Genomic DNA, 14,577 nt, shown 5'->3' with positions numbered 1-14,577 from the left:
AATTATTAGTAGTGTTAACAGTGGTATTTAGAACTCTAGTCTTGATATTGTCAGTCTTGGACCTACTTAACATAGGGTGCCTATTACCTTCTAGAGAGGCATTAGTTTGATTATTAGTAACAGAGTCAGCAAAGGGCGGAGGATCTAAATTAGATGGATTTGTAAAAAAGAGGCATATTTTAATCCTAGTGATAGGAACAACACCATTAGGATGATCCTTATTATTAGAGTGATGTATTTGAGGATTAGTATTCTTGTCATTATGAGTAAAATTCTCAGCTTAAGGTCTAAGTTATTAGATTTAGTAGTAACACTCTTAGAAAAGTTTTGCTGATGAGATTTCTTACATAGTAAAAAACCTATAGTAGGTATATCAGGTTGTGTGTGATTGTTGTTAGTAGACTTGGATTTAAGAAATAACTCTTTATAAGGAAAAGAATACTCTTCAAACACAACATGTCTTGTAGTATAAACTTTACTACAAGGAGAAAGACATTTATAACTCTTAGAACTGGTAGCATAGCCCATAAAATACCCTTTTAAGACTTAACATCTAGTTTATTATCACTATAGGTCTAAGTAAGGGATACCAAGTGCTACCAAATACTCTAAAAGAGGTGTAGTTAGGTTTGGTGCTAATAAATAAAACCTCACATGGAGATTTATTACCAAGAATAGGAGTAGAAATTCTATTTATTAAAAAAGTAGTTGTTAAAACAGATTCATCTCAAAAAGTAAGAGTTATGGAGGCAATAGATAACATGGCAATACTCATTTCTATGAGGTGCCTATGTTTTCTTTCTACTACATTCTATTTATAGAGTATAGGGACAAAAAATTCTTTACACAATACCTACTTGAGCAAGACAAGACTTAAATTGATTTGATATGTACTCCCTTCCATTATCGGATTGAAATTCTTTAATCTTATGGTTGGCAAAGTTCTCCTTGTATAATTTGAACTGTTGAAAAGCTAAGAAAACTTAAGATTTGGTATATAACAAGCAAAGATAAGTGTATCTAAAGTATGCATCAATAAAAGTTACATAGTATTTAAAACCAAGATGTGAAATAAAAGGAGATGGTCCCTAAACATCAGAGAAAACTAACTGTAAAAAAGCATTGAAGGTAGTAGAGAATAAAGAATGTAACAGTCTAATTTTCAATATCTCTAGATTAATATTAAAAATTGAGTGTTACTAACCTGTCTTCTTATTTATTATCTATTATTTATTAAATGAGTCTAATCATAATTAATACGTTGTCGTTTTACGGTTAATTTTTAATTATTTTAAAAGCGTTAAGTCATTAGTACAAAAATATACATTACAAAGTTATAGAAGTCTAGCAAGTAAAGCATATAACGTCAGTAATATAGTCAACCATCTCAATATATAAGATTCAAGACTATATTCATGTGTTGTTAACCTCGTATGCATCGAATCAGAACACTCCTAGCATAGCTAGATAGTATTTATATGGGTTAAGTACTTTTTTCGTCCCCAAGGTCTTAGATCAAAATCAAAATCGTCCCCGACCTTTTTTCGTTATTAATATCATCCCCAATGTTACAAAACATTATAAAATTGTTATTTCTCTAATTTTTGGATAAAAATACCCTTCATCCATCATTTACCCTCATTTGTTCTTTTTCCTTCAACAACACAAACACAGAGGAGAGAAGGGTGGAGAACAAAGAGAAAAAAGAAGAGAAGATGAAGAAGAAGGCGCCGCCGGTGATAAAGGGCGTCATTGCTGACGTTCTCCTGCGGTGCCGACTCAAGCCCGTTCTCTCCTTCGGCGCCGACTCTTTCTCCGTTGCGCTCTTCCTCCCATTCGCCGACACCGGTTGGCTCTTCCAGAAGATCTACATCAACTTCGCCGCTTGGGGATACGCCGTCTTCACCGCCGATCTCCTAGACCATGGCCGCTCTGATAGTGGACGCGCTTGATCTTCTCTGCACCGCATGGAAGTAAAGATGAAGAAGATGAAGAAGAAGATGATGATGAAGAAGATGAAGGGTAGATTGATCTTTTGTTCTTTTCAATCTTGGTCCCCAATTTTTTCAATCTTCAACCAGCACATAAAGTTTTGACATTATTCATATTGATGGGTAGCTCAAATGGGTGTGGATTGGGTTGAAACCGAGGTGGGTGAGAGAAAGTTAGATCCTTTTTTGGGTTCTGTTGCAGTAGCGGAGTTTTGATCCAGTTCAATTGAAAGGTTAGAAGGATAATGGATGAATGATCATCGGTCTTTTAATTGAGCTCATTACTGTATCTGTTGCTGTTGCTAGTGACTATATATGTTTCGGAGACTGAGATGGTTTGTGGGTCTGAATCAGAAGAATTTGTCAACAAAGAGGTTGGGCAATGTTGAGCATCAACCTGGACCTGAAAGGCCAAGCCAGGTCCCTGTGTTAGATGTTGTTCATGAAGTTGCTGTTTACATTCATAGGTTTCATAATCTTGACCTTTTTGAACAAAGGTAAGCTCCAATTTCTTGCAGCTTTATTATTTATTTATTCATGTTTATGATAAATCTAACCTTTGATTCTTATTTCTATCATGCAGATGATACAAAATCAAGGTTACCGTGAGATGGGAGGTGGGTGAAGATTCCTTTCCTAGGATTCTAGCACGAGTTGTTCAATATGAAGGTGACATATGTTCCTAAGCTGTTTATTGTTGTTGTGAATGAGAAGAAGAAGAAGAAGATGAGAAGAAAGAAGATATGAGAAGAAGTGTTGTTATGAGAAGAAGAAGATGAAGGGTTGTTATTGTGAATGAGAAAAGAAGAGAAAAGGGATCTGTGTTTGGTTACATGTTTTTTTTTTTGTTTAAGGATAAAATTATCCAAAAAATATTGTTCATGGACAAAATGATGATTTTATAATGTTTTGTAACGTTGAGGATGATTTTAATAACGAAAAAAGGTCGGGGACGATTTTTTTATTACATTGTATAGATTGAAAAAAGTAATTTGTGTTTTTTTTTCACGTTTTACAAGTTGTGACAAAAAAGTATTTACTTTCTTTAATATTTTGCAAGTTGCAAAAAATATTTTTGTTTTTTCTATTATTTTTTATATTTTGTAGGTTGCAAAAAACCTTTTTGAATATAAATTTAACTAAAATGCTGATGCTTCCCCAAGTTTCACTATAATAAGAAGATAGTTTTATAGAAGAAGGAAATAGTGGGTTTGTAAGATGAAAGGAAAAAGAAATAAAAGCTAGTGTGCTTGCACTATGATATTTGCAGAGATATCAAGTGCTCTTTGTCAAAATATACAAAGCCACTTTTCAAAGAAGGTGAGCAGTAATTTATACAAGCACCTAGTTATAGCATTTGGTAGGTTAGTATAGTTTCATAAAATGCTTGTTATTGATAAAGTAACTATACAAGAACTGTTTTTGACCTATCATCAAACTTAAGCTTAAGTGTCAATGATAGAGTTATATGTTAAGTTTTGGGTAAAAAACCAAAATGCGCCAATGGTAGATAAATTTTACCTAAATCAGCCAAACAAAATTCTGATACATCAATTCACCAAAGAACACTTTTATATAATTCGAATCAATAAGATTTGAATTATTCTCAAGCAATATTCGAATGTAGTTCGAATCAATAAGCATCGAATTATGTATGCATGGTTCGAATTATATTAATTCGAATTAGTAGGCAGACGTTTGTATCAAGAAATTCGAATCGAATTGATTCGAATTATGTACAGATCGCAACAAGTTGTAATTCGAAACGAATTGATTCGAATTACTCACATTTTGGCACAAAAGGTAATTCAAACCTCGTTGATTCGAATTACAAGTGAATGCCCTATATAAGGAGTTCGAACCTAGTTCATTCGAATCAGTTTTTCATTCTCATACCCCACAAAATCCCAGAGAAAGCGACCCAAAACCGGCCCGAGAAAGTCTGGAGTGGCATACTTAGGCGATGGGGGATGATCCAGGAATGGGGGATGATCCGGGAAGGCTGTATCGACTGGATGGAGTCGCTCATATAGCCGGGGTGATCAACGACAAGGTTAGTGGTTTATAATGGTGGTTTATTATATTTGTATATGTTAGTGGTATTGTAAATCGGTATTTCATTTGGTTTATGATAGCGGTTTTATTGACGGTTTATGTTAGTGGTTTTGGTTAGTTGTAGTGCATGCGGTTTATGTAAGTGGATTTGTCCGTGGTTTAATGAGTGGTTTAATGAGTGGTTTTGCCCGTAGTTTTATTAAGTGGATTTGCATGTGGTTTATTTTTCTAATATTTTGGATTCGGTTTGAGTGTGCGATTTTGATTGCGGTTATGCTAGCAGTTCAGTAGAATTTACTTTTGCATGTGGAATTTAGATGTGGTCTATGTTTGCGGGTTTTGTTTGCAATTTTCGTTGTGGACTGATATATCTCCAATTACATTTATTTTGGTTACTTGGTTACGTCGTGAATTTTATCAGTTAGAGGTATTGTCAACTGTTCTAATTATGCGGTCCATGTAATGCGCAGCCCCGGCGTTGCATATCGAGCATGCGGCGGCAGCAGGGGATGCGACTTGATGAGAGGTACGTTCCATACTTGCAGATGGCAGGACTATACCATCTTGTGAGACTGAACGATAGATGGTTCCAATTGGACGAGCCCCTTGTCAGTGCATTCGTGGAGCGGTGGCGTCCGGAGACGCACACGTTTCACATGCCGTTCGGCGAGTGCACCATCACACTTCAGGATGTCGCGTACCAGTTGGGGTTGCCAGTGGATGGACATTACGTCAGTGGTTGCCTGACAGACTTCCACATATACATAGAGGGTGGCAGGCCAGCTTGGCAGTGGTTCCATGAGTTGCTTGGTGTGTTACCTCCCGCGAACCAAATACAAAAGTTCACAGTGAACTGTACCTGGTTCCAGGAGACTTTCGCAGAGTGCCCCGAGGGGGCAGATGAGGAGACGGTCAGGCGCTATGCCCGTGCCTATATCATGATGTTGTTGGGCACCCCGCTGTTTACCGACAAGTCCGGCAATCGTATTCACATCAGATGGTTACCGTTTGTGGCTAGGCTTGAGGAGATGGGTGGCTATAGTTAGGGTCGGCGGCACTAGCATGGTTGTACCGGTGCATGTGCCGAGTGGCCAACAGACATGTAGTGAAGTTAGCTGGGCCGTTACAGTTACTTCAGTCTTGGATTTTTTAGCGTTTTCCTGGTTTTAGGCCTACTGGGTATGATGCATTTAGCTGGCCCCTTGCCTCCAGGTACCACTATCGTATTGTACTATTTATCTTTATTTGATTTATTGTCAATTACTCATGCAATTTTATGCCTTTTAGAATCACTCATCAATGCAGTACCATGTTTAATTTCCTACGCAGGTGGTCAGGTTACAATCCTGGGATTAGCGAGAAGGGACCTCGGGTGCAGATGGCTCGACTGAAGATAGACTTGTTATAGGCTCGGGATGTAAGTACGCTAATCTCATATGTATAGTTAATGCTTCTTTCAGTTTATATGGTTTAACAAATTCGCCAAATAGATTTGATTTGCTTTTTTCAGTTTATATGGATGCCCTATAGCACACCCGACGTCCTCCAGGTTGTTCATCCGGAGGTCTTGGAGCCTCGGCATATGATGTTATGGCGGTGTGTGACGTCCCTGATATATTTTGCGGTGGTTGAGTGGCATCAGGTTGATAGAGTGTTACCGCAGTTTGGCGGCGTACAGCCTCCCCCGCATCCCGCCCTGAACATCGACTTCTTGATGTCGAAGGACGAGAGAGGTGGTGACCGTTGGTTCCCGTCCCATTTACAGCATTGGCACCTTCACTGGGAGATACGTGCGGACCACATGTTACGGTTCGACGTTGTTGCTGACCCGGGACCTTCACATGAGTTCTTGGCCTGGTGGCATCAGCATAAAAAGAGGTTCTTGTCACCTGAGATGTACCTGGGAGATCCGAGAGGTATTCCTATTCCGGTTGAGGCGACGCAGAGGGGTGCCGGCCGAGTTCCAAATATGGACCGAGTTGATGACGTTCCTGACAGGCATCGGGTTGAGAGGAGAGCTCGAGTCGGGACACGTCGTAGCCAGCGTGAGTGGAGATGGCTGGACCAGGCTATGGAGGAAGGTGACGAGGCCAGGAGGGGCGGTGGTCGATGATGAGGGCGTGGAGGCAGGAGGAGGGGGGCTCCTGCTAGGCAGGATATGCCTGATCGTGTTGATCATACCGATGGAGGAGGGGCTGCAGTGGGGGGTGTTAGGCCCGATCGTGGCGGACTTGGTGGAGAGTGGTATGGATCCGATGTGGGAGATCCATCGAGCCATGCTGACACCGGGCTTGGAGAGGGGCCTCTGGGAGATTACTTCGTTGGTGTTCCGGCTGATGACCAGGCACATCAGGAGACTACGCCATGGGTGATTCCGGGATCCATGTTTTCAGAGTTTCTTGCCGGTGATGGGATTGACGCGTATTTTGGTGGATCACATTTCCTAGATGAGATCACCACCATCATGAAGGAGGATGAGGCTGCCTGTCGACGGGGACAGACGTCGGGGACACAAACAGCGTTAGATGTCGATCTGAATGAGCCTCCCTCCGTGGGCCCTGTTCAGCCTTTCACCTTGGGTGGGACCCCAGCATCCGCACGTATTGGTGCGTCACATTCAGTCACCGGACCATCCTTGTCCAGAACCATACATGTCCAGTCTAGGGCGCCTGCCCAGCCACCCCTGGAGGACGAGGAGGACGAGATCGAGGATGAAGAGCCCCTTATCCAGAGAGGTCATATAGGCACGAGTTCCACGCCGTTGTGGCACGGGGTCGCACCTCTTTAGATGATTTGTGTATCGTGGTATATGTTATTTCCTGATCTTTGTTGTATGTTATATCGTTTCGTTATCGGTGTTGTATTTTATTTTGTTAGTCCATCAGATCATGCAAAAGTTAGTTTAACATTGCATTATTATGTATTAGTCACGGTAAAAACATGTGTATTTTCCTTATGTATTTTATTTCCATAATAGTTAACACATCTAACATACATGTCTTCTACGAGACGGATTTTTCAACACTGAAAACTTACTAGTTAGGAAACCAAGTACATCTTTTTCTAGAAAAAAAGTACAGATGATCAAACTAATACAAAGTAGAACACAAATCCAGACATAACTATTCATTTCACACTGCATGACTGGGTCCTCCGGCCTGTGGACAACTCCAGTGAGTGTGTCCGGGTTGCCTACAGAGGCCACATCTCTTGGGCTGGTTCGAATCTGTCTCATCCATATTGGTCCGTATCCGAGTGGACCTCGGACGACCCTCCCTCGCACGCCTCATATTCGGGTCCGGTATAACGGTCGGTCCGTCATAAGGTGGCCAGAAACCCTCCGGGATGGGAGGAGTGAATCCCATCTGATGTACACTGAAAACCGAACTAAGTCGATACACCGGGTGGACGTATGGCTGCCAAGTAACACGTGAGTAGGCACAGCATGCCAATGCGTGCGGACATGGGAAATGAAGTGCCTGGAAGTATCCACAATCACATGTCTGAGAACCCATTGAGACCCTGTAGCTTCCCAGTGAGAACGAACTAGTCGGAGTCGTCTCTGCCACCGTGTACTCTGAGTTATCCCTGTCGTATACAGTCACCGTGAAGCACCTAGACATCTTCAGATTGGCCTCGATACACTTTACCAGGTATTGACTGAATTGTTGTCCGGTACCCAGCTGGGCCTGTGCCTCCCTCCCCTTGCGGACGAATAGTTCAGCCAACCTGCCGTATGTTGCCTTCACCAACGAGCACACAGGGAGGTTCCTAACACCCTTAAGGATTGAGTTCACACACTCAGAGATATTGATCATCATGTGTCCGAATCTGCGCCCCTCATCACAATACTATGTCCACAACGAATACTCAATCCTGTTCACCCAGTCACACATCGCCGGATTCTCAGAGCGCAGAATATCAAACCAGTAATTGAACTCCACTTCGGTCTTTGCATATGCGGCATTCACAAGAAGCCTCCGAGCGTCTTTGCCCTTGAAGGTGAGGGTGAAATTGGCTGCTACGTGTCGAATGCAGAATGCTCGGTATGCAGCTGGAGGTAGCCATCCCCATCAGGAGCCTCAAGCGCGGCCTTGATGCCGTTATACCTGTCCGAAATAACTAGCAGACCTGGCTACGGTGTGACGTGCTGACGGAGGTGAGAGAGAAAGAAGGACCACGAATCAATATTCTCACCCTCAACTAGTGCAAATGCCACAGGGAGTATGTTGGAGTTCCCGTCCTGTGCAATTGCAACAAGCAACGTTCCCCCATACTTACCATATAGATGGGTGCCGTCAATACTCACCAACGGCTTGCAATGACGGAATACCTCGATACAAGGTGGGAACGTCCAGAACAGCCTATGAAAATAAGCATGAGACTCGTCCAACTGGCCCCCAACTCGAACAGGGCATGTCCGAAGGACTGCTACTAAACCAGGCATGGTCAACTGGACTCCTAACACCCACCTAGGGAGCTCATTGTACGACTCATCCCAGTCACCATAGATGACGGCAACAGCCTTCTGCTTCGCCATCTAGACCCTCCTGTACGTCGGCCTGAATCCAAAGTGTGCAGCCGTGGCATTTAGGAGCACCTTGATGTTGACGGATGCATCTGCCCTCACCATTGGCATAATGAATGTCGCTATCACATGATAATCCAAACTCCTATGGTCGCTGGAGATAGAGGTGGCGAGACACGTATGCGGTCCGTTGTACCGTTTCACTTCCCAGATGCCCTTGCGCTGCCGGAGACTCAACCGAATCAACCATGTGCACCCATTCCCAAACTCAGAACACTTTCCCACATACCGGCGATAGTCAGACTCAACTACCTTGTACTGTACCCCTCGGCGGATGCTGTAAGTCTTCACACTCAATAGGGCCTCATCTTTATCCTAAAACTGCTGACCAACCTGGAACTCTGTCATACCAGCAGACCCGTCCACATCTCTAGCACCAAATCTAGTAGCCTGCCCAGGAAGCCCATCCTGCCTCATGGCATCTAGGTCCAATGATGAAAAATGGGGTGGGTACTGCTGTGTCCCAGAACTAGATCCACCTGCAGCCCTTCTCGGGTCACTCGCTCCGAGATCATCGCCGCTGTCATCGGCAATCAGATCCGGCTCAACATCATCGTCATCTGGATCATCAAATAATCCGTCTCCAACACCAGCAGGTGTAGCACAATGTACTGAGGTCGGAAGATGTTCTCCTGTACCAACCTCGTCGCCGACATTGCCGCTGAGATCAACAGCGAACGAAGGGGAGGCAACAGGCTGGATCAGTGGCTCGTACGTAGGGACGGAGGAAGAAGCAACGGCAGGTCTCGAGCTAGAACCGGCCACCGTGGCTACAGCGTGCGTATTCCGGTTCGAACCCCCCGAACTGGAAACCACATCAACCAACTTTGCCAACAGCTTTGGTGTCCTCACCTCGAGAAACTGCCGGCGACAATAAAACATGACCTGCAAGTCCTCATCACTCCCGGTCGTGAAACAGTCATACTTCACGGTATCTTGGAGCACCGTGGTTGGAATGCGATAGAAAAACTTCTTAACCCTTTTCACACCTTCCAGACCAAGTTTCAGCAATACAGAGCTAACAAGGTCATCATAGCTCGTCGTAAGCCTTGCGATAATACAGAGAGGATCCTTATCAGTGAACTTCACACCGGATCGAGTTTTTCTCTTAATCGATCTTCTGTGGTGAACCAACACTAGAAACCTATCCTCACCAGCCATCTGACCCTTCTATTGAGAGCAACTCACGTACACCTCATATATATAGAGCTATGCCTCACAATAATTCGAATCAACTCCATTCGCACTATATATATGTAATTCGAATTAAGTCAATTCGAATTACTTTGAATTACCAAATGAGAGTAATTCGAATCAAGATGATTCGAACTCCCTTAAGCCACGTGATTTTAGTATTCGAATTAATATAATTCGAACCATGCATCCATAATTCGATGCTAATTGATTCGAACTACATTCGAATAATGCTTGGGAATAATTTGAACTATATCAATTCGAATTATGTGTAAGTCTAATTCAAATTTTATTGATTTGAATTATATAAAAGTCTTCTTTGGTGGATTGATGTCTCAGATTTTCATTTGGCGGATTTGGGTAAATTTCAACTCCCCATGACGCATTTGGGTTTTTTACCCTTAAGTTTTTATAGTTAGCTACGAATGAAGTTGAAGATGAGTTTGATATTGATAAACATAAAGATAGAGAAATAAACTGGAATGAAAATAATAATGATAACAAAAAGGAGTTTGAAGCTAACTACCAAATAATTCATATAATGAGGATGGAGACGAGGCAAATAACATGGTTATGTAAAATGTATTAAATTATTTGTACAAATATCAAATTTCAATGTACACCAATCATACAGTATGCATGGCATATGTCTTTTCTAGAGATTTTTGTTGGTTGCAAAAAATATTTGTCAGCTCTTTTTTCTGCCACAAATAACACGTGGTTGTTGTTACACATTTTGTAAGTTGTGACATTAAATTGTTCCTTATGTGCAAGACATATCTGTTTCTTGATTTTTTGCAAGTTACAAAATTCAAGCATTAACAATTTATTAATTTTATAAAACAACTAACCCATATCTTTATATCTTATTCCAACCAAACATACAAATTATCCCATATCTTTATATGTTATTGCAACCATCGTTTTGGTTAACTATACTAACTTTAAGAATTATTTAAAATTTAATTTCTAACTTTATCCTGTACTACATGATTTTCAATAAAATACCTTTGATCAAAATTAAATTTTACTATATCTAGTGTAATTTGGAGAAAGCGTTCCAAATATCCTCATCATGCATAGATGGACATGGTGTTAGTTATTTTACAAAACTAGTAATTTACGTACCTCCAATTATTACCATATATTCTTAATTCGATTTGAAACTTCGAATTCTTGAACCACTAATTTTGGATGGAACCAAAATGTCTGTCATGATGATTAGAATTAGAGACCCAAACTATACCTTTTGTGAACAATCGTGTTCTCTCCATCAAAGAACAAACCAACTGCCAATAGAGTTAACTGATAAAATTTTTTAATAATTACAATATCATTAGATAATATCTATATTAACAAATTAGACTACAAATAGAATAAAATTCTAACATTCTTTCACTTGGTCCAATATTTGTTACATCTAGTCAGTAATTACATACTATGCTCAAACAATTAAGACAAATTACACAAATTATAGCGGTAGGTCCTCATTAATCGAGTATTATCTTGCATGTATTACAATGTAACATCTCCTAATTGAATAAACTCTTTATGTGGTATTTCTGTATGAATATGCCCAATGCTTATTCTAGATCCTTCACTAAATTTTATTTGTCATTCTCAATCATATATGTGCATATATACTAACCAAATGAAAAATAAATAATAATAATAATAATTTCATATCCAAATATGTCATATAATACAACATAAGCTAAGTCATATAAGTGACGTTGCTGAATATAAACTCATACTACTAACATGATCCTTAAACAATCTTGGCGACATGCCTTTTGTTAAAGGATCAGCTATCATCTGTTTAGTAATAATATGCGCTATCTGCACTGCATTAGACCTAATTTGGTCTTTAATGGCTAAATATTTAATGTCGATGTGCTTACTTCGACTTCTACTTCTATTATTCTTAGCCATAAATATAGCAGCTGAATTCTCACAATATATCTCAATGTCCTAGAGATACAATCCATAATCTTAAGCACAGAGATGAAATTCTTCAACCAAACACATTATGATGTAGCCTCAAAACAAGCAATAAACTCGACTTCCATGGTAGAAGTGGCTACAAGTAACTGTTTTGCACACTTCTAAGAAACTGCTCCATCAGCAAGCATAAAGATATATCCTGAAGATGATTTCTTAGAATCAACACATCTGCAAAGTATGAGTTTGAGTATCCAACAATTTTCAAATTGTCGGTTCTTCTATATGTAAGCATGAAGTCCTTGGTCCCTTGAAGATACCTTAAAACCTTCTTTGCAGCTCTCCAATGGATAATACCTGAATTACTTTGATATCTTTCTAACATGCCAACAGCAAAAGTAATGTTAGGTCTTGTACAGACCTAGACATACATTAGACTTCAAATGACTGAAACATAAGGAATATTTTACATTTGTTCCTTTTCAAGTTCTTTTTTGGGACATTGATCTAAGCAAAACTTGTCACCTTTTACAACAGGTGCAACACTTGGTGAACAATTTTGCATTTTAAACCTCTCAAGAACTTTATTAATATAGGTTTCCTGAAATAACCCTAAAATTTCTTTAAGTTTATCTCTATGAATCTTTATGCCAATGAATAAGATGCATTATCCATATCTTTCATATTAAAATGTCTAGAAAAAATTATTTCACCTCATGTAACAATCCTAAGTCATTTGTTGCAAGCAAAATGTCATCCATATATAAGATAAGAAATATGATCTTACTCTCACTAACCTTGTGGTATATACTTTGATGAAAAATATTTTCAATGAATCCAAATGAAGTCACATTATGAAACTTCAAATACCATTATCGAAAAGCCTGCTTAAGACCATACATTACTCTCTTAAGCTTGTAAACCAACTGCTTACCAACACTTGAGATAAATCCTATGGGTTGTCTCATATAGACATCTTCTTCCAAATCTCCATTAAGAAAAGCAATTTTTACATCTATTTGATGCAATTTCATGTGCGCTACCAATACCATAATGATGCAGAAATAGTCTTTCTTTGAAATAAGAGGAAAGATTTTCCTGTAGTTAACTCCTTCCTTTTGAGTAAATTCTTTGACAACAAGTCGAGCCTTGTATCATTCAATATTGTTTGATGAATCTTTCTTAGTCTTAAAGACCCATTTACAGCCAATAGCCTTTTCTCCATCAGGCAATTCTACAAGATCTCAAACTTGGTTATTTGCCATAGAATGCATTTCATTCTTCATAGCATCTAGCCATAAATTAAAATTACGACCTTCAATTGCTTGTGAAAACGTCGTTGAGTCTTTTTCATCACAAACATCATAGTCAAACTCAGTAAGATACACTACATAGTCACTAGAAGTTGTAGGTTTTTTTATTCTAGTTGATCTTCTTAATGTTGCATCATCGACCTTTTGTAAAAGTAGTGGCATAATAGGTTCTCCCTCTTCTTGAGATTTCTCTTGAACAATATGTTCTTAAACAATACTTTCATTATGAAGAGTTTGATCCTCCACCATATGATATACTAGAATATTATCTTCATGATATAAAATATTATAATAAGTTGTTCTATATTATCTTCATGATGTGGAACATCAGTAATAGGTTGTTCTACATTGACCCTATCTGTATGGGCATTATATTGAATAATCACTCTTGTACATAGAGAAGTTTTCTCAACAACATTAAGAGAACGATTTCTCCCACTTTCCACATCATGCTCTAAAAATATTGTATTTTTAGATTTAATTAGTTTACTTGAGTGGGAGGGACAATAAAACCTGTAACCCTTAGACTTTTCTGCATAACCTATAAAAAATAGGTACTTATCGTCCTTAGGTCCAACTTCTTTTCTTGTAGATTATAAATCCAAACTTCAGCAAGACAACCCCAAATGCGTATATGATTCAAACTAGGTTTTCAACATTTCCATAGTTTAAATGGCGTTTTAGCAACTGCCTTGGTTGGAACTCTATTTAATATATATGCAGTCTTAAGGGCTTGATTCTATAAGGATAAAGGAAGATTGGAGTTGTTAATCACCATATCAAGCAAAGTTTGATATCTTCTTTTAGCTACACTATTTTGATTTGGTGTGCCAAACATGATGTATTGTGTCACAATACCATGATCTTGAAAATACTTTGCAAATGGACTAGGTACTTGTCCATTTTTAGTATATCTCCCGTAGAATTCTCCATCTCTATCTGATCTCATGATCTTAATTTGCTTTTCATATTATTTGTTTACTTCAACTTTATAAACTTCAAAAGCATCTAATGCCTCATATTTATTATGAAGCATATAGAGACACATATATCATCAATAATCATCAATAAAGGAGATGAAGTATTTCTAACCACTTGAGGACATATCAGGACAACATATGTCAGTGTAAATTATTTCTAATATGTCAGAACTCCTCTTAGTACCTTTTTGACACTTTTTGGTTTTCTTGCCCTTAATACAATCTACACAAATATCAACATCAGTAAAGTTTAGAGGTTTAAGAACTCCATTACTTACTAATTTCTTTATTCTTCCAATGAAGATGTGTCCCTAACCTACAGTATCATAACATGGAGGATTTTTAATTCATAACATTGCCATATATAATCATTAAACCTGATGAAATATTATTAGCTAAATGGACTTTAAATAAATCACCAATTAAAGTACCACATTCAATAATATTAGAATTTTTAATAATATCATCAGTATCATCAATAAAAATTATACAGAATTTTTGTTTTACAAGTTTAG

General features: G+C 39.1%; 2 protein-coding genes across 2 annotated transcripts; one reads left to right on the top strand and one right to left on the bottom strand.

The window, feature by feature from the left end:
• Positions 3,955-5,092, top strand: LOC107633132 (protein MAIN-LIKE 1-like). Its single transcript, XM_016336767.1, has 2 exons — positions 3,955-4,044; positions 4,517-5,092. The coding sequence occupies exons 1-2, from the start codon at positions 3,955-3,957 to the stop codon at positions 5,090-5,092; spliced, it is 666 nt and encodes a 221-aa protein (XP_016192253.1).
• LOC107633133 lies at positions 8,587-9,516 on the bottom strand. The gene is made up of 2 exons (XM_016336768.1): positions 8,968-9,516; positions 8,587-8,796 (listed from the first exon to the last, which is right to left on the bottom strand). Exons 1-2 carry the CDS (start codon positions 9,514-9,516, stop codon positions 8,587-8,589), a joined length of 759 nt encoding a protein of 252 aa, XP_016192254.1.

The sequence above is a fragment of the Arachis ipaensis genome, chromosome B03 (genome assembly GCF_000816755.2).
Source record: "Arachis ipaensis cultivar K30076 chromosome B03, Araip1.1, whole genome shotgun sequence".
NCBI lineage: Eukaryota > Viridiplantae > Streptophyta > Magnoliopsida > Fabales > Fabaceae > Arachis > Arachis ipaensis.
Note: the sequence above shows the minus strand (reverse complement) of the source record. Positions and strands in the feature narration are given on the sequence as shown.

Excerpts from the sequence above, each read along its gene's own strand:
- LOC107633133 (XM_016336768.1), bottom strand. The coding sequence starts at position 9,516 with ATGTTTTATTGTCGCCGGCAGTTTCTCGAGGTGAGGACACCAAAGCTG. Across the intron at positions 8,797-8,967 it reads CTGGTATGACAGAGTTCCAG|CGCAAGGGCATCTGGGAAGT; the intron begins GTTGGTCAGCAG and ends AGTCTCCGGCAG.
- LOC107633132 (XM_016336767.1), top strand. The coding sequence starts at position 3,955 with ATGGGGGATGATCCAGGAATGGGGGATGATCCGGGAAGGCTGTATCGA. Across the intron at positions 4,045-4,516 it reads CCGGGGTGATCAACGACAAG|CCCCGGCGTTGCATATCGAG; the intron begins GTTAGTGGTTTA and ends TGTAATGCGCAG.